At 42.2% G+C, this 18214-nt stretch overlaps 1 protein-coding gene and 1 non-coding gene across 3 annotated transcripts in view; both read left to right on the top strand.

Moving 5' to 3' along the window:
* LOC126334668 (juvenile hormone esterase-like) overlaps nucleotides 1-18214 on the top strand; it is a 113742-nt gene that overhangs the window by 65562 nt on the left and 29966 nt on the right. For both annotated transcript variants that reach the window (XM_049997134.1, XM_049997133.1), the window contains one exon: nucleotides 12895-13066. In XM_049997134.1, the coding sequence (XP_049853091.1) occupies nucleotides 12895-13066 (172 nt within the window). The remainder of the gene's footprint in view (nucleotides 1-12894; nucleotides 13067-18214) is intronic.
* Nucleotides 17409-17483, top strand: Trnas-cga (transfer RNA serine (anticodon CGA)). The gene has a single exon. It is a non-coding gene; the product is annotated as a tRNA-Ser (tRNA).

The following is an 18214-nucleotide window of genomic DNA, read 5'->3' as shown; positions in this document are numbered from 1 at the left end:
AAGGTGAGGCATTTGGATAGGGTTGACATTTTTGTAGCACTGAGTTAGTGGTAAATAGACTGAGAACAGTGTTTGGAGTTTGTCTCAGTTCTGGGTTTTGTGGGATGATGGGAGATATGTTTGTGAGATGTTGCAACAGTACCTAAAGGTTACTACTGCATGTAGTTGCTCTTCCAAACAGCAATCCATACAAGCAAACCAGTTGTCATCACCTGCTGTTACTCGTATTTTAGGTACAGGGGCTATGCATGGCTCTGTTTAAAAAGAACAACTCAGTGTAGCCATATGGTCAAGCTGCACATGTTGGCTTTCATTCCTCACAGCTAATTCACTGCAAATAATAACCAGTAGCTTGATCTTGCTGTCAAATAGTCTATGCATTGTTTAGAATTGTGAGTGAATAAAATCCACATAAATAGGAAATAAAAGCTAAATGAATAATTTAATAAAAAGTGTTCTATTCTAATGTCTGTAATTGATGCAGATGATGGAGAATTGTGTTGAACAATGTTTATTTAGGAAAGGACCTCTCAAATAAAGGGAAAGTGGTCCCACGATAGTCAATTAAAATGAAGACAAAAATACCTTTATCAAATGCAGTCAAGTTACATTTATGACTTTTGAGAATGGTAGCAAAATCCCCAGAATGAATAATCAGCAAAGATACATGAAAACTAAACCCATTTCACAATCACAATACATGAAATATTAATGAGCTCAAAATAGTTCAGAGTTCAACAAGACAATTCACAAATTAATAAACACAATACAAAGAATTGTAACTCATACTCTGTCTATTCTCAGTTCTGTAAATCAAGCAGAAAAAAGTCCTAGTCTGGAGCACATTCAGACCTCTCAAAATATCTCAAAAGTTTGAGCACTGTAGTTGCCGTTCACCACCCATAATCTGTCACCTATGCATCTCACATGTTACCATGGGCTGCTCTGTCTTTTTCCAGCACAAACATAAAAGTGACCAGAATCACTCCCTTGAGCTCTTCACTTGGAAAGGTCCCAATCTCCCTCCACTTGACTCCATTAATGTTCGATGCTGTCCAACTCTCATTGGCTGAAGCCCATCCTCACCAAAAATGCATCATTCTCAAGCTCTATGGACATGATTTGCCTCACATGACCACTTTCTGCAATAAACTAATATATTTCAATTATACTTTAATTGACATGTTATAAAGATTCTGTCACACTCAGCTAATTTACAATAATTATAAATAAAGGTTTGTCCCTACATAATAAGCCAATATTCTTGTGCCACTGTGCTCATATTAAATAACTACAGGTTATCACTAAATATTATTTAGACAGTTATTGATGCCTACCCAACAGCAGCATCTTTTGGATTTTTTTTCAAATGTGGTGTCTGATAGCTCTTGATTGACCAGTTTTAAATTAGCACAGTATTTTAATAGCACCTGTGGTCAGCATTTAAACAAAGTGACTGGCAAGATACCAAACTGGTCAGTAAAGAAATACACAAGTATCACAAAATATGAGGTACTGATGCTCTATTAATTAGCTGTGTAAAGGTATAGAATATGATGTTCTGTAAAATATTTGCATAACGAAAGCAATATAAAAGATGTCATAAATCAAAACATAAAATAGATATAGGTATGTAGCTTTGAGGGATGATAGCTATAGTGGAGTGTCGTAATCTGAGATATGGTTTCTTGAACTTGCATGAAATGATTCAAAGTTGTTAATTCAGAGATTCAGCCTAAAAAATTTTATTCACTATTGTGACATATTAACTTCTGCAGTTTTAAAGATACTAAGATAGTATTGTGTCACTGGATGTACATTATCTTTCTGAGATTGCAAATATATTCAGATTTGCGTTAATATTTGATGAGAGTTGTTGTCAAATCTCAAGGAGCTATAACTTGTCCATCTTTAAGACTGTCTGACACTTTACCATTTTGTGAAGCATATTCTGCACAAAGGCAATGTGAGCATCACCCATCTAAATTCCCAGCTCTGAGATTTACCTGTTTCCGGCAATGTGCTCATTGCCTCTGCACCTGGATGACCAGAAATAGTCAACTAGCTGAACTGGCCACAGTGCACCCTGTGACCACTAGTTTTCATCACTGCTACAAAGTCACATTACCTCATTCCAGTTCTAGGTAGCTGACTGGCTCGACTACATACATGCAATGTTACAATGTGAGAAATGGAAATAGTCTGGAAGACAGAGTCTGAGTGCTATTAGGGGCTAATTTTGGTGGTGGGGGGTAGGAATTGACAGGTGGTGGTACTCAGAAGGAGGATGTCAGTAAATAAGAAAATTGTTTGTGACAGTGCATGGAACACTCTTCCATGTGTTGGAGGGCCAAGGTTTCCATTTGAGAGGTAGGTAGTAGTTAATGGATGTTTCACAGTAATGGGTATCTTGCAGAGAGTGCAAGGTCATTTGGTGGGGTTGTTTGTGCTATGGAAATTTGTTTCTCTAGTATCAGATTAGCCAGGTATAGGGATTAGTGGAATCTCAAGATTCGAACATCTTTGCAGAAGGAGGGATGACATAAAGAGAGAGGAATTTTAATTATTAGGCTGGTGTGGGAGCATTTGAGGAACGGGTTGTGGGACTGGGCTTTAGCTAGGGATAGGAATAATTTTTTCAGCTGATGTAGATAGATGGAGCAGGGATCCATTGAAGATGGCATGTCATCAGAGAGGGAGGAAGAGGAGTGCTTTGACATCAGTGAGTGATGAGAGTACAAGTAAACACTATAGGCCAGTACTGCAGGTGCCACCATTTCTTATGTCATACATTAGTGAATGTATGACGTCCATCAGTTGTGATTCATCTTCAACAATATCATTAAGTCTTTTGCTCCACTAAGTTGGTTATGGCTAGGTCTTCTGAACTTGGTGAAATTCAACGCATCAGTGGTCCAGCAAAGGCTAAAAAATAAAGCCTCCAATGAGAAAGTGTGAGGGAATAGTATGAGAGACAATGGAATAAAATTAAGCAAGAGAAGTATCCCTATTTTAGTTGTGAATTAGTACAAGTGTTGCTATTAATAAATAGATGCACTGCTGCCTGAATTACTTTGAACAGACCTGCAACTATTTCATAACAAACAGGGTAAAGAATTACTCCAAAGAAAACTTATATTCTATGTCCACATCATCTAGAAGCATTCTCCACAAGCCACCTGGCAGTGTGTGGTTAAAGGTACTTCTGGTACCACTATCTGATCTCCATTTCCATTTGCAAATGATGCTCATGATTATGCGTAAACCTCTGTATTAGCTCTAGTTCCTAGAATTTTCTCATTGTGGTTATTTCACGAGACACATATACCGGGTGATCAAAAAGTCAGTATAAATTTGAAAACTGAATCAATCATGGAATAATGTAGATAGAGAGGTACAAATTGACACACATGCTTGGAATGACATGGAGTTTTACTAGAACAAAAAAAAAATTCAAAAGTTCAAAAAATGTCTGACAATGGTGCTTCATTTGATCAGAATAGCAATAATTAGCATAACAAAGTAAGACAAAGCAAAGATGATATTCTTCACAGGAAATGCTCAATATGTCCACCATCATTCTATAGTTGAGGAATAATGTTGCGAACAGCACTGTAAAGCATGTCTGGAGTTTTGGTGAGGCATTGGCGTCGGATGTTGTCTTTCAGCATCCCTAGAGATGTCAGTCGATCACGATACACTTGCGTCTTCAGGTAACCCCAAAGCCAATAATCGCACAGACTGAGGTCTGGGGACCTGGGAGGCCAGGCATGATGAAAGTGGTGGCTGAGCACACTATCCTCACCAAATGACGTGCACAAGAGATCTTTCACGCATCTAGCACTATGGGGTGGAGTGCCATCCTGAATAAACATCGTACATTACAGCAGGTATTTATCAGCCAGGCTGGGGATGATGTGATTTTGTAACATATCGGCATACCTCTCAACCGTCGCAGTAGCAGTTACAAAACCAGAATCACGCATTTCCTCGAAGAAAAAAGGCCTGATAATAGTAGATGTGGTAAATCCAACCCATACCGTGACTTTCTTGTCGTGCAATGGGGTTTCCACGACAGTTCTAGGGTTTTCGGTAGCCCAAATTCTGTAGTTGTGGGCATTGACAGATCTTTGGAGCCTGAAATGAGCTTCGTCGGTCAACAACATGTTACTCAACCAATCATCATCTCCCACCAGCTTTTGAAATGCCCACACCGCAAATGCCCTCTGCTTCACTAAATCGCTAGGTAACAGTTCATGATGCCGATGGATTTTGTACGGATAGCATCATAGGGTACGCCTCAGTGCCCACCAAACAGTAGTGTATGGAATGCAGGTGCGACATGAGACTGCATGAGTGCTGACTTCCCCGTGCATAGACGAACTCGCTACAGTCTCCATATCTTGCTGAACTGTCTCAGCAGCATTGTGCCTTGTGCTCGGTCGGCCACTGCGGGGTCTATTGTCTAAACAACCAGTGGCTTCGAACTTCGAAATCATTCTCGCCACAGCTGCATTTGTCAAAGGACCTTTACCCATTCAAATCCCCTTCCTATGACAATAGTATCATAACGCTGAACTAGCACATTCCCCATTCTGATAATACAGCTTCCTTAAAAGCACCTTTTCAGGTAACATCAACATGCTGTGACTGCTGGCGCATCTGATTCTCGTTACAGATCCTTTTATACACGATTGTCATGCGCAGTCACTGATGTTTTGCTGTCCAGCGCCATCTGTCAGACATTTTGTGAACTGCTTTTTTTCCTAATAAAATCCCATGTCATTCCAAGCATGTGTGTCAATTTCTACCTCTCTATCTACATTATTCCATGGTTTATTCAGTTTTCAAATTTATACTGACTTTTTGATCACCCGGTATATAGGAGCAGATAATAGGTTGCTCAACTCTTCGTAGAATGTTCTGCCTCATAATTTCAATCATAAACCACTCCATGATGTGCATCATCTCTTTTTTTATTCTTTGCCACTAGAGATTGTTGTATTCTCTGCAATGCTCTCACACAGACCAAATGACCATGTAATTGAAAGCACTGCTCTTTGTTGCACCTTCTCTGTCTGTTCTGTTATTCCTACCTGTAAGGGTCCCTGAGTGATGAGCAACACTCAAGAATCAGTTGAAAAAGTGTATTTTAAACCACTTCCTTCATGGATGAGTTAAATTTCCTTAAGATTCCTTTTTTTGTGGTTGTTCCACATCAGGTCACTTTAGTTGGTTACTCTGAAACATTTTACTATAAGTATTGTTTCCAGCATTTTTTCATCAATGGTGTAGTTAGACAGTTGTGAATTTCTTCTCATATGTATGGACAACATGTTATATTTATTGACATTCCGGGTCAACTGCCACCCACGGCACCATTCATCAGTCGTCCGCAGATCCTTTTTTTCAAACCACTACAGACTTTTAGCATTGCTATCTTCTTGTGAACCCCATCATGTGTGAATAGTCTTCTGGAGTTTCTGATGTTTTCTACTAGCTGAGTTACATATTCTGTAAACAGTAATGGCCCTGTCCCACTTTCTTAGGGTACTCCCAAAATTACCTTTACATCTGTTGATTTTATGCCATTAAAAGTGACATGTTGAGTTCTCTCTGCAAGGAAATCTTGAATCCAGTCACATATCTGGTCTAACAAATAGTAAGCTGCTCTTCTTTTTCATGAAACAGCAGTATGAGATGGCATCAGATGCCTTCCTGAAGCCTGAGCACTGATGTCTACAGCACTGTAGCTTTTGTGGAAGAACAGGGTGAGCTGAGTTTAGCAATATCTCTGTTTGCAGAATATATGCTGATTTTTATGGAGGTGGTTTTTGTTCTCCAAAGAATATCATAATTATTGGGCATATAATATGTTCTATACTTTTACAGCAGATTGATGTCAGCAATATAGGCCTGTAATTATGTGCACCTGTTCTACAATCCTTTTTGAAAATGGGTATGATCTGTGGTCTTTTCCAGTCAATAGGTACCCTTTGTTGCTTAATACTAGGGAAGGAAGTTCTTTCACATAATCTCTGTAGAATCTTATAGGTATTTCATCTGGTCATTATGCCTTTCCACTACTAAGTGATTGCATTTGTCTTTCTGTTCTGTGATCGCTTATAATAACAACAAGTAAAATTGAAGTTAACATAAAAATAAATTAATCCAGAAGCTCTGTACTGCAAGCTTAGCATTTAAGAGTATCTCTTATGTTTCTTGCAAGTTTCCATCTTAATCACTTAGGCTATCTGTGCACATCTCTCAGACAAGTCCAAACTTCCATATGTCACACTATCTACACATCCCCTGCGGGTCCGGGGTAAGAATAGGCCCGAGGTATTCCTGCCTGTCATAAGAGGTGACTAAAAGGAGTTTCAACCATTTCGGCCTTCCATGTGATGGTCCCCCTTGGGGTTTGACCTCCATTTTTCAAAATTCTACAGAAGTACGAGCCTTTTGGGGAAGGACACCTTACGTGGTGTATCACTGGTCCTCAGTGCACTAAGACCTTGGCACTCAGCATTGTAACAGCGTTGTAACCGCACCCACTATTCCTCAAATTGGGCCTAAACGCCTGATGGGTTGCACAAGTTATGCCCATAGTGCATTCCCATCTGCACCTACGATCATGATGGACTTTCCATGGCACCCAAAATCCAGCACGGTAGCCAGCCCGTTGTGGTGGGGTCATCATGTACCCTCTAGGTTGTAGCCCCCTGACAACACAGGGACCATACTGCCGATACCTGAGCTGCACCCTCCCCACGTCGGCCAAGGAGTAGATGCCCGTCTCCTCGGGGCATCAGGACTCTTGGCAACGGTCATCCTGCCACGTGGCCCTTGCTGAGGCTGGGTGGCGCCTGTGGGGAGAGCCCCTGGTCGGAGTGGGTGGTATCGGGGTGGATGTTTCGCAGATGAAACGTCAACATGTATCAGGTCGATCTGCGGCTGAGTCTTTTGAAAAGAAAGGTACTGTCTCTGGTTCTGGTTCGCCTGCCCTTTCCCCCTTGGCCAGTCCCTGGGAGGAAGGACAGGCCTACCGGCTTGGGGCGAAGTACTTCACCTGCTATTTAGTCTGTTCTCGGACCGATGGGGGGACGTTCGCCACCTCCAAGCACATGTTCTTTGTCCAGCACATCGAGGACATCTCGGGGAAATCGAGGCTCTCAGTAAAATGCATTCGGGGTCTGTTCTTATAAAGACCACCTCCGCCACACAGTCGGCGGCGCTCCAGGCGTGCCTCCGACTAGGGGCCATCCCAGTGTCCATTGTCCCGCATCTGGCACTGAATAGGACGCAGGGGGTTATTTTTCATCGGGACCTCCTGCTTCAATCTGATGAGGAGCTCAGGGCCAACCTGGAGTGCCGAGGCATGCATTTCGTCTGGCAAGTCCAGCACGGCCCCAAAGACTGTCGCATCAACACCGGGGCCTTTATCCTTGCCTTCGAGGGGGACGTTCTCCCAGAGAAGGTAAAGGTGATGTGCTACCGGTGCGACGTGCGACCTTACGTCCTGCCTCCTATGTGCTGCTTTCGGTGTTTGTGCTTTGGGCACATGTCATCACGGTGTGAGGCTGAGCCGCTTTGTGGTGATTGTGGACGTCCTCTTCGTGAGGAACATACATGCACCCCACCACCTCGGTGCGTCAATTGTCCTGGCCTCCACTCGCCTAGATCTTTAGACTGCCCTGCGTATCAGAAGGAGAAGAAGATTCAAGAATTAAAAACCTTGGACCGTCTCTCTTATTCTGAGGCCAGGAAGAAGTATGACCGCCTCCATCCCGTGACGTTGACAACTTCGTTTGCCTCAGTCATGTCCACTCCTTCCGCAGTGTCCTCACCCCTATCCTGTCCCCCCTCCACCTCCTCACCCTGTCTGGGGTCTATGCCTCCCAAATCCCTCCCTTCCAAATCCTCCTCCCTCGCGGCCCCTGCCCCCTCTGCCCCAGGGGCCACCCTTCCTCCTCCTTCCCCTCCACCGCCTGAGAAGCGATTCTCTTCTCATGCGTCCATCGGGGAAATGTTAACGTTTTGGACCCCGGCTTCCAAGGTCTGGCGTTCCAAAACAGACCTTGCACGTGAGGACCTTCTTCGGGTCCAGCCCACCATCCCCGTGTCTCTTCAGACTTCCAAGAAGGCCTCCAAGAAGAAGTCTTTATCCCCCTCTCCACCCCGGCGCGTTGTAGTGTTGTTCCCTCGAAACCTGGTCCTCCACAGCTGTTGAGGTGACCAGCTCTTCACCCGTTTCGTTCCCCCTTTTTTCTGACTAGCGATGGCTTTGTTACATTGGAACATAAGAGGTATTCGATCTAATCAGGAGGAATTACAAGCCTGCACTGTCTGCTCATCCTCGGTCTCCAGGAAACCAAGTTGCACCCAACTGACCGTATTGCTTTTACCCACTATACCTCGGAGCGGTCTGACCTCACCCCTGTGGACGGTATTCCAGCTCATGGTGGGGTCATGTTGCACATTCGGGACAATGTCTATTACCATCCCATACCATTGACCACCCCACTCCAAGCAATAGCTGTCCGTATTACTCTTTTTGCCTTTACTTTTTCTGTTTGTACTGTCTACACTCCATCGTCATCCGCAGTTAGGCGGGCTGACATGATGCACCTGATTGTTCAGCTTCCTCCGCTGTTTTTATTGTTTGGCGACTTCAATGCCCATCATCTCCTTTGGGGCTCTCCTGCATCCTGTCAGAGAGGCTCCCTCTTGGCGGACGTCTTCAACCATCTCAATCTTGTCTGCCTCAACACTGGTGGCCCGACTTTCCTCTCGGACTCTACTCATACCTACTCCCACTTGGACCTCTCGATCTGTTCTACCACTCTTGCCCGTCGGTTCAAGTGGTATGTCCTTTCTGACACCTATTCAAGCGACCATTTCCCCTGTGTCGTTCGTCTCCTGCACCACACCCCATCCCCATGTCCTTCAAGCTGGAACATACCGAAAGCTGACTGGGGACTTTACTCCTCCCTGGCGACGTTTCCAAACCATGATTTTCTCAGTTGTGACAGTCAGGTCAAATACCTCGCGGCTGTTATCATCAATGCTTTTGAATGTTCCATTCCTCGTACTACCTCTTCTTCACATCGCGTTTCCGTCCCCTGGTGGAATGAGGCTTCTAGAAACGCTATCCCTGCTCGATGACATGCCTTATGCACCTTTCGCCACCATCCTACGTTGGCGGCCGTAGAGTCATCAAAGACAGCAAAAAAGCTTGTTGGGCCTCTTTCACCAGCTCCTTTAACAGTTTTACTCCCTCTTCTGTCATCTGGGGTGGCCTGCGACGGCTGTCGGGCATTAAGGCCCACTCCTCGGTACCTGGCCTGACTTCAGGTAATGAGGTACTTGTTGATGCTGTGGATGTCTCCAACGCCTTCGGCCACTTTTTCGCAGAGGTTTCAAGCTCCGCCCATTACCACCCTGCCTTCCTTCCCAGGAAAGAGGCAGAAGAGGCTCGGCGACCTTCCTTCCACTCGCTGAATCTGGAAACTTATAATGCCCCCTTTACTATGAGGCAAATCGAACGTGCACTTGCACTGTCCACGTCCTCTGCTCCGGGGCCAGATGCCATTCACCTTCAGATGCTGACACACCTTTCTCCGGCAGGCAAAAGCTTTCTTCTTCGTACCTACAATCACGTCTGGACCGAAGGTCAAGTCCCCATGCGTTGGCGTGACACCGTCGTTGTTCCTATACCCAAACCCGGGAAGGATAGACACCTTCCTTCTAGTTACTACCCCATTTCTCTTACAAGCTGTGTCTGTAAGGTGATGGAGCGCATGGTTAATGCTCGGTTAGTTTGGATTCTTGAATCTCGACAGCTACTTACCAATGTTCAATGCGGCTTTGGTTGCCGCCGCTCTGCTGTTGAGCACCTTGTGACGTTGTCGACATTCATCATGACCAACTTTTTGCGAAAGCACCAAACGGTAGCCGTGTTCTTTGATGTGGAGAAGGCTTATGATACCTGTTGGAGAGGAGGTATTCTCCGCACTATGCACAGGTGGGGTCTATGCGGCCGCCTGCCCCTTTTTATTGATTCCTTTATAACAGATCGAACGTTTAGGGTATGTGTGGGTTCCGTATGGTCCGACGTCTTCCTCCAGGAGCACGGAGTGGGTCAGGGCTCCATCTTGAGCGTAGCCCTTTTTGCCATAGTGATCAATCCAATTATGGATTGCATTCCACCTAATGTCTCAGGCTCTCTTTTTGTTGATGACTTCGCGATCTACTGCAGTGCCCAGAGAACATGCCTCCTGGAGCGCTGCCTTCAGCTTTGTCTTGACAGCATATACTCATGGAGTGTGGCTAATGGCTTCCGGTTCTCTGAAGAGAAGACAGTTTGCATCAACTTCTGGTGATATAAAGCATTCCTTCCGCCATCTTTACATCTCGGTCCCGTTGTTCTCCCATTCATGGAAACAACAAAGTTTCTAGGGCTCACTATGGACAGGAAACTTTGTTGGTCTCCGCACATCTCTTATTTGGCTGCCCGTTGTACATGTTCCCTAATGTCCTCAGAGTTCTTAGTGGTTCATCTTGGGGAGTGGATCGCACTGTCCTGCTTCACTTGTATCGGTCCATAGTCTGATCAAAGCTGGATTATGGGAGCCTTGTCTGCTCGTCTGCTCGGCCATCCCTCTTACGCCGTCTCAACTCCATCCACCATTGGGGGTTACGTCTTGCGACCAGAGCATTCTACACTAGTCCCGTTGAGAGTCTTTATGCTGAAGCTGCCGAATTACTGTTGACCTACCGGTGCGGCGTACTGCTTTTTCGGTATGCCTGCCGGCTGTTGTCAATGCCCGACCACCCCTCTTATCAGTCCTTCTTAGCTGATTCTCTCGACCGTCAGTATGGGTTGTACGTGTCTTCCCTACTGTCCCCTCAAGTCCGCTTTCGTCGCCTGCTTCGACAATTGGATTTTGCCCTCCCTACCACCTTCAGAGAGGGTGCGAGCCCGACACCACCTTGGCTCCAGGCTCCAGTTCATATTCATCTCGACCTCAGCTCGCTCCCGAAGAAGGGTACTCCAGCTGCAGTGTATTGCTCACTGTTTGTCGAACTTCGTGCACGACTTGCCAGTCACACCTTTATTTACACTGATGGCTCCAAAACTGTCGATGGTGTCAGCTGTGCCTTTGTTGTCGGGGCCGCCACCTTTAAATACCGGCTCCTCGACCAGTGTTCCAGCTTTACGTCCGAGCTTTTTGCTCTCCATCAGGCCATTCAGTATGCCCGCTGCCACTGCCATTCATCGTATGTACTTTGCTCTGATTCACTCAGTGCTCTTCAGAGCCTTGGAGCTCCATATCCGGTCCATCCCTTGATGCAACAGATCCAGCAGTCCCTCCATTCTTTTGCTGATGGTGGCTCTCCTGTCAGCTTTCTGTGGGTTCCCATCCATGTAGGAGTGCCTGGGAATGAGGCTGCTGATGCTGCAGCCAAGGCTGCAGTCCTCCTGCCTCGGCCAGCCTCCCATTGTGTCCTGTCATCTGACATTAGTGGGGTTGTTTGTAAGAGGCTTGTGTCATTGTGGTGGGATACTTGGTCATCACTTCAAGGAAACAAGCTCCGGGCTGTAAAACCATTCCCAACTGCTTGGACAACCTCCTCCCGACCATCTCGGCGGGAAGAGGTCCTTCTGACCAGGTTGCGGATTGGGCATTGCCGGTTTAGCCACCGCTACCTGCTCTCCAGTGACCCAGCCCCACAGTGCCCTTGTGGTCATGCATTGACAGTGCATGCATTGACAGTGTTTTATTGTCGTGCCAAGATATTTACATCAGCAAATTTATTTTAAATAAATTTCAGATGGCTGTAAATCATCATCAACATTTGTTCATTCTAGCATGTAAGCAAAATTCTTCAGATACCTTGGGATTATTACCCTCAGTTCCTTGTACTTTTTCTCCTAGTTGGCTTATGTTACTAACAATAAAATATCAATTTCATTTAAAATATCACAATAAATAGACAGAAATTAATTCCACATAGACTTTGCCTCCTTTTCTAGGATTCTTAGGAGAGGACAGAAGATTCCTGTTAACTGCATGACAAATAGCAATGTTAATTGTAAACAGTATCTTATTGTTATGGCATGCCAAAAACTGTTGCCTTTTGTTAAAGTATCAACTGGATAATAGACATTAAGATATTAGTAGAAGTTAAGTGGCAGCCACTCAGTGTAACTGAAGACACCACATCATTTTTCAATCTATTTATAGCATGGTAATAACAACTGATCATAAATGCTATTTCTAACAGCCATTTCTCTTTGTTAATGTCTATTTGACTCAATATAAATCTTTGAGGGGTTTCTTTTATAACTGTATCTGTAGTACACAATGAATGAATTATTTTGAGCATTATTTCTTATATTAATTACTTATAAGTCTCTATTTATATTTTGATAGTTATATTTATACACAGAGTTTTGCAAATTTTTATTTTCCTAAAATTTGTAATAAGTAGTCATAGTTCAATCACTTGTTTTTAATGCTTCAGTGTATACATCCATACATGCAATACTCAAATGACTATGTATTACATGTGCAAATATACCTTTTGTGCCATATATTAGTTTTCTCCATTCCATTCAAATTAAGTGTGGGAATAATGACTTCTTATAGTTCTTTGTGTAAGGTGTAAACTGTTATTGGTATGTCACTTCTATTGTATTTCCTTCTCCTACCATATGCACATACATCATGTTTACAACATATTCAATAATGTAAAGAAAAATTAATTTTCCTTCATTGTAAGGATGATGGATATCTCATCTAATTTTGTAAAATATGAATAAGTAATATTGTACATTTGAAATGTGTTTTTAATATAAAAATTTGCACACAAGCTCTAACTTTATTTCAGGACAAAGCACGGTTTTCATATTTTCCATTCTTGCCCACTGTGGAAGAGTCAGTACCTGAGAGTGATGCATTCATTAAGAGGCATCCACTGGAAATTCTTAAGAATAATGACTATTTACCAGTCCCCTATCTGCTTGGAATAAATGAACAGGAAGGCATACTTTATTTGAAAGGTAACAGTGCTGTAAATAAACTTAATTTGGTTTTGATAAAATCCCTGTACTATTTTGGATGGAACTAGTAACCTAAAAGTGAAAACTATTTGTCTGTAGACATTGAGGAAATGTGAAGTAGTTTCATATTGTTGCTATTAAATATTTTCAAGCTGTTCTTAATTTTTGTTTTCCTTTTTCACTACCACACAGAAAACTGGATTGAAATGCTTCTGCAAACAGAGCTTTTTTTCTAATCATCATTTTTTGTACACCACAATTTTTATACCCTGCTGAGAAGGGTTGGCTTCTTTGCTTTAGCAATATAGATCACATTGAGGTGTATGTGTAGAGGGGCCAGACTAACTTATGGTTCCCAAAGAGGAGCAGCAGTCTTTCCAGTATTTGGAGGGTCAACTGTCTGGATGATTAAGTGATCTGGATTGCCATGTTGGTGCTATTAACAGCTGAAAGTAAGAGGAAACTACAGTGGTTATAGCTACTAAGGCCTTAAAACTCTATTGTGTGGTTTAAGAGTGATAGCATTTTCTTGGATAAAATATTACACATACAAAACAGCTCTTATATGGATCTTTGGGCAGATAAAAACACTAGTCAATTTGGGAGGGAGGAGGAAAGGGGGGGGGGGGGGGGGGACAACTCTGACATTTTATGGGTCAGAGTATGGAATGTTAGATCAGTTAATTGAATAGCTAGATCTAAAAAGAGTAATAGATGGGTAGAAGTTAATTATAGTGGGAACTGGTGCACGGCAGTGGCAGGAAGAACAAGACTTCTAGCCTCGTTAGTGCAGGATTATCAACACCAAATCAAATAGGGTTAATACAGGAACAAGTCTAACAGTGAAAAAGAAAATAGGAACACAGGTGAACTATCATAAACAGCATAGTGAACATACTGTATAGTCATAGCCAAGATTGATACAAAGGCAACACACACCACAGTTGTACATTATGTACCTGCTGGCTCCACAAATAATTGAGAGACTGAAAGAATGTGTGGCAAGCCAAAGGAAACTTATTCAGATGACCAGCAGGAAAAGAAAGAGATAGGAAAATTGTAAATCATGAACTGGGTGATAAAAATGAAAGAGGAAGCTGCCTGGTAAAATTCTGCACAGAGCACAATTTCATCATAGCTAACACTTGCTGTTAGAATTACAAAAGAAGATTTATATGTAGAAGAGACTTAGAGATGCCAGAAGGTTTCAGATAGATTATATAGTGGCTGGTCAGAGATTTCAAAACCAAAATATTTAACTGAAAACTCTTTCTAGGAGCAGATGTGGATTCAGCCAACAGTATTTTGGTTATGAACTGCAGATTAAAACTGAACTAACTGCAGAAAGATAGAAAATGGGATCCTGATGAATTGAAATGACTACTGTTCTGTGAGTTTCAAAGGGATGATTAGACAATGGTTGAATAATCAGGGGAAGGAATACAATAGACGATGAATAAGTAGCTTTGAGAGATGAGATAATGAAGATAGGATCAAATAGGCAAAAAGACAAAGGTCCAATAGAAATTCTGTTGTATTTAATTTATGAAAGAACAAAAACTAAAATGCAGCAAAGACTGACAGTAAGTGCAAAAAGGCAAATGAGAATGGCTAGAACTCATCTAGACCACAAACACACAAGGGATGTCAATAGGATGCCATATCAACCTCTGCCTTGCAGTGTCATGGGGATGCAGGGAGGCATACAAATCTGTAGAAACATACATGACTGTCAGAATGATGGATGCTGCCTACAGGAATTAAATAACGCTTTGGAGAGAAATGAAGCTGCTGTGAGGATACCAAGAGCTCAGAAGGCAACCCTGAACTATGTAATGAAGGGAGACTGAAAGGTGGAAAGAATATTTAGAAGAGCTATGCAAAGAAAACAGAACTAAGACAATATGACAGACCAGGAAAAGGATGTAGATCAAATTGAGATGGGTGATATGATATTGTGTGAAGAATTTGACAGGACACTGAAAGACATAAGCACAAACAAGGCATCTGGAGTAGGTGACATTCCCTCATAGTAACTGAGAACCTTGGGAGAACATACCATGACAAGACTTTTCCACCTATGGAAGGTGCATGACACAGCAATATATCCTGAGACCTCACATTGTACAAGTCAGATGAAGGAAGGCAAACCTACATTTACAGCTTCTATTGAATCTCTTTGGGCTTTCAGCCACATCAGATGGTCAAAATCTCGTGAGCTTTTTACCAGTTGACAATGACCTAGGAGAGCTTGGTGAAAATCTTATCCTTATGCAGGATAGGTTAAAGCCCAGCCTCACTCTCTTCTGAACTACTGTCTCCCTTTTTCAGCTGTTGACCTCTTAGCTTTAGTGTGTCAAATGGTAGCTAATCTTACATTCCTTCCATTTTACCCTTGCTATGTTCCTAATTTTAAGTAATGTTTTCCAGTCAACATTTTTAAGAGGTTTCTCCAAATATACAAGTGCTGTAAATATAAGTATGGCTTCTTTTTCCGCATCATCTGTAGTGTAAAAAATAATGTCATCAATAATATTTAAATAATTTAATCACCTCAACTTTCAAACAAGGATCTTACTTGAAGTTACAACAATATAAACTATGGTTTACCATCATTTTGTAGGTCTACTCTTTCTTTTGGTGCAGGACAAGGAGGAACCTGACTAGAATCTTCTTCCGGTGATTTTATACATTATGACCAATTGTCGGCTTGTTTCACAAAAGTGAAGAGTGAATTTACTCTTTTTACCCATAGTTGAAAACAAAGTAGTTGCTGTAGAATGTATAGGATTCTGTTAAGTTCTAAAATTAGAACCTCGTATGTACTGAGTGCAGTCTGCTTTATGTGTGATGAAAAACTCGTAAATTAATGTTGTATTTAATGAGGTCATTATTAATTCTGTATACTAAAATACAATACATAAATACCTAGAAATAGTAACATGTACGTGTAGCAATAAAGCAGTGTTGGGTCTGTCAGTCAAAAAGGTTACTACCACATCAAAAAACATTTTAATCTCAGAACATGTGTTTGCCTTGCACACTAACAATGGTGATTACCAGAGGTGCTAGGTTTACAGCACAAACTACATATTGCTGGAGATGTGAGTTTTTCATTATTACTGCTATTTGGCGACACCGTACAACTCAAAGAAGGAAGGTTTCAACAGGCTATGTGGCATAATTGTCTACATTCGGTAATTGAGTTACGTGGATTTCATTGTCAGATGGAGTTACGAGGTTTTCATTGCCTAGCGACAACTTGCTATTAATCTTGGCGCACGTTATTTGCCATGCTTCATTTTTTGCCATCCTTATTTTTTTCATCACTTCATTCTTATTTTCCTTGTATATTGATCTTGTTTCTTCTGTTTTATCATTCAACGCATTTCGTTTTTTCTCTAACGAGGCATTCTATTTCTTCTGACCACCACTCTGCTGCACGGTTGTGGTTGCTATCTTTTTTACCCAACACCTCTGTTGCTATGATTTTCACATAGTTTTTCTATAGTCATATATTTTCTCTGTGCTTCCTTCAAATGATTCAACCAGTTTCCCTTCCATCCTGGCTGCATAGAGTGTTCTGATACTTCTGTCTTGTAGGCTGTCAGTATTGAAAGGTAAATCTTCATCTTTCTCAGTCTGGTTCATTTTATTTGTGTTACTTGTATCATTCCTTGCATTCTTCCATTGCCAAAAAGATTTCATTTTTGCTAGATTGAAACTACTTGTTTGTTTAACGATAATGTAATCTATTATAGAGTGAAGTTCTTTAGTGTTCTGTTGCCAAGTACATTTATGATTGCCCTTGTGGTTGAAAAATGTATTGGTAATTTTTAGATCAAGTTGTTCACAAATTGCAATCAATCATTCCCCATTGTCACTGTATTCTTCCTTTCCATGTTTTCCTACTATTCTACAGGATCCTCTAATTCCTACTCTTCCATTCATGTCTCCCATGATAATCGGTTACTTTCTTCTTCAGATTTTTTCAATAGTCTCCCTGTGGGTGGCCCAGAATGTGTCTTTCTCCTTATCTTTTGTGTCATCTGTGGGTGCATAATCACAACTTGCCCGCGAAAGGCAAAGGTCCCAAGTTCGAGTCTCGGTCGGGCACACAGTTTTAATCTGCCAGGAAGTTTCATATCAGCGCACACTCCGCTGCAGAGTGAAAATCTCATTCTGGAAACATCCCCCAGGCTGTGGCTAAGCCATGTCTCCGCAATATCCTTTCTTTCAGGAGTGCTAGTTCTGCAAGGTTCGCAGAAGAGCTTCTGCAAAGTTTGGACGGTAGGAGACGGATACTGGCAGAAGTAAAGCTGTGAGTACCGGACGTGAGTCGTGCTTCGGTAGCTCAGTTGGTAGAGCAGTTGCCCACGAAAGGCAAAGGTCCCGAGTTCGAGTCTCGGTCGGGCACACAGTTTTAATCTGCCAGGAAGTTTCATATCAGCGCACACTCCGCTGCAGAGTGAAAATCTCATTCTCCATATATGTCTTCCAACTTTCTTCTTTTTCTTCTTTGCTCAGAACTGGCTTTCCATATGAGCTCTTGATATTCATACAGGTGTTTCTCTTTTCTCCAAACGTCTCTTTAATTTTCCTGTAGGCAGTATGTATCTTACCCCTAGTTTTATATGCCTCTACATCCTTACATTTGTCCTCTGGCCAACCATACTTAGACATTTTGACATATCTGAATAATTTCTTTTATCACATCATACATTTCTTCAATCTATTCATCATCTGCAGAGCTAATTGGCATATGAACTTGTACTACTGTAGTAGACATGGGCTTCATGTCTATCTTGGCTACAATGATGCATTCACTATGCTGTTCGTAGTAGCTTACCCATGCTCCTATTTTTTTTACTCATTATTAAGTGTACGTTTGATTTTGTATTTATAACCCTGTATTCACCTGACAAGAAGTCTTGTTACTCCTGCTACCAAACTTCACTAATTCCCACTATATCTAACTTTGAACTATTCATTTCCCTTTTTAAATTGTCTAATCTACCTTCCCAATTAAGGCATCTGATACTCCATACTCCAATCCATAGAATGCCAGTTTTCTTTGTCCTGATAATGACATCCTCTTGAGTAATCCCCACATGGAGATATGAATGGGGGACTATTTTACCTCCAGAA

This window comes from Schistocerca gregaria, chromosome 2, assembly GCF_023897955.1.
Source record: "Schistocerca gregaria isolate iqSchGreg1 chromosome 2, iqSchGreg1.2, whole genome shotgun sequence".
Lineage (NCBI taxonomy): Eukaryota > Metazoa > Arthropoda > Insecta > Orthoptera > Acrididae > Schistocerca > Schistocerca gregaria.
This window is presented reverse-complemented; position numbering and strand designations above follow the sequence as displayed.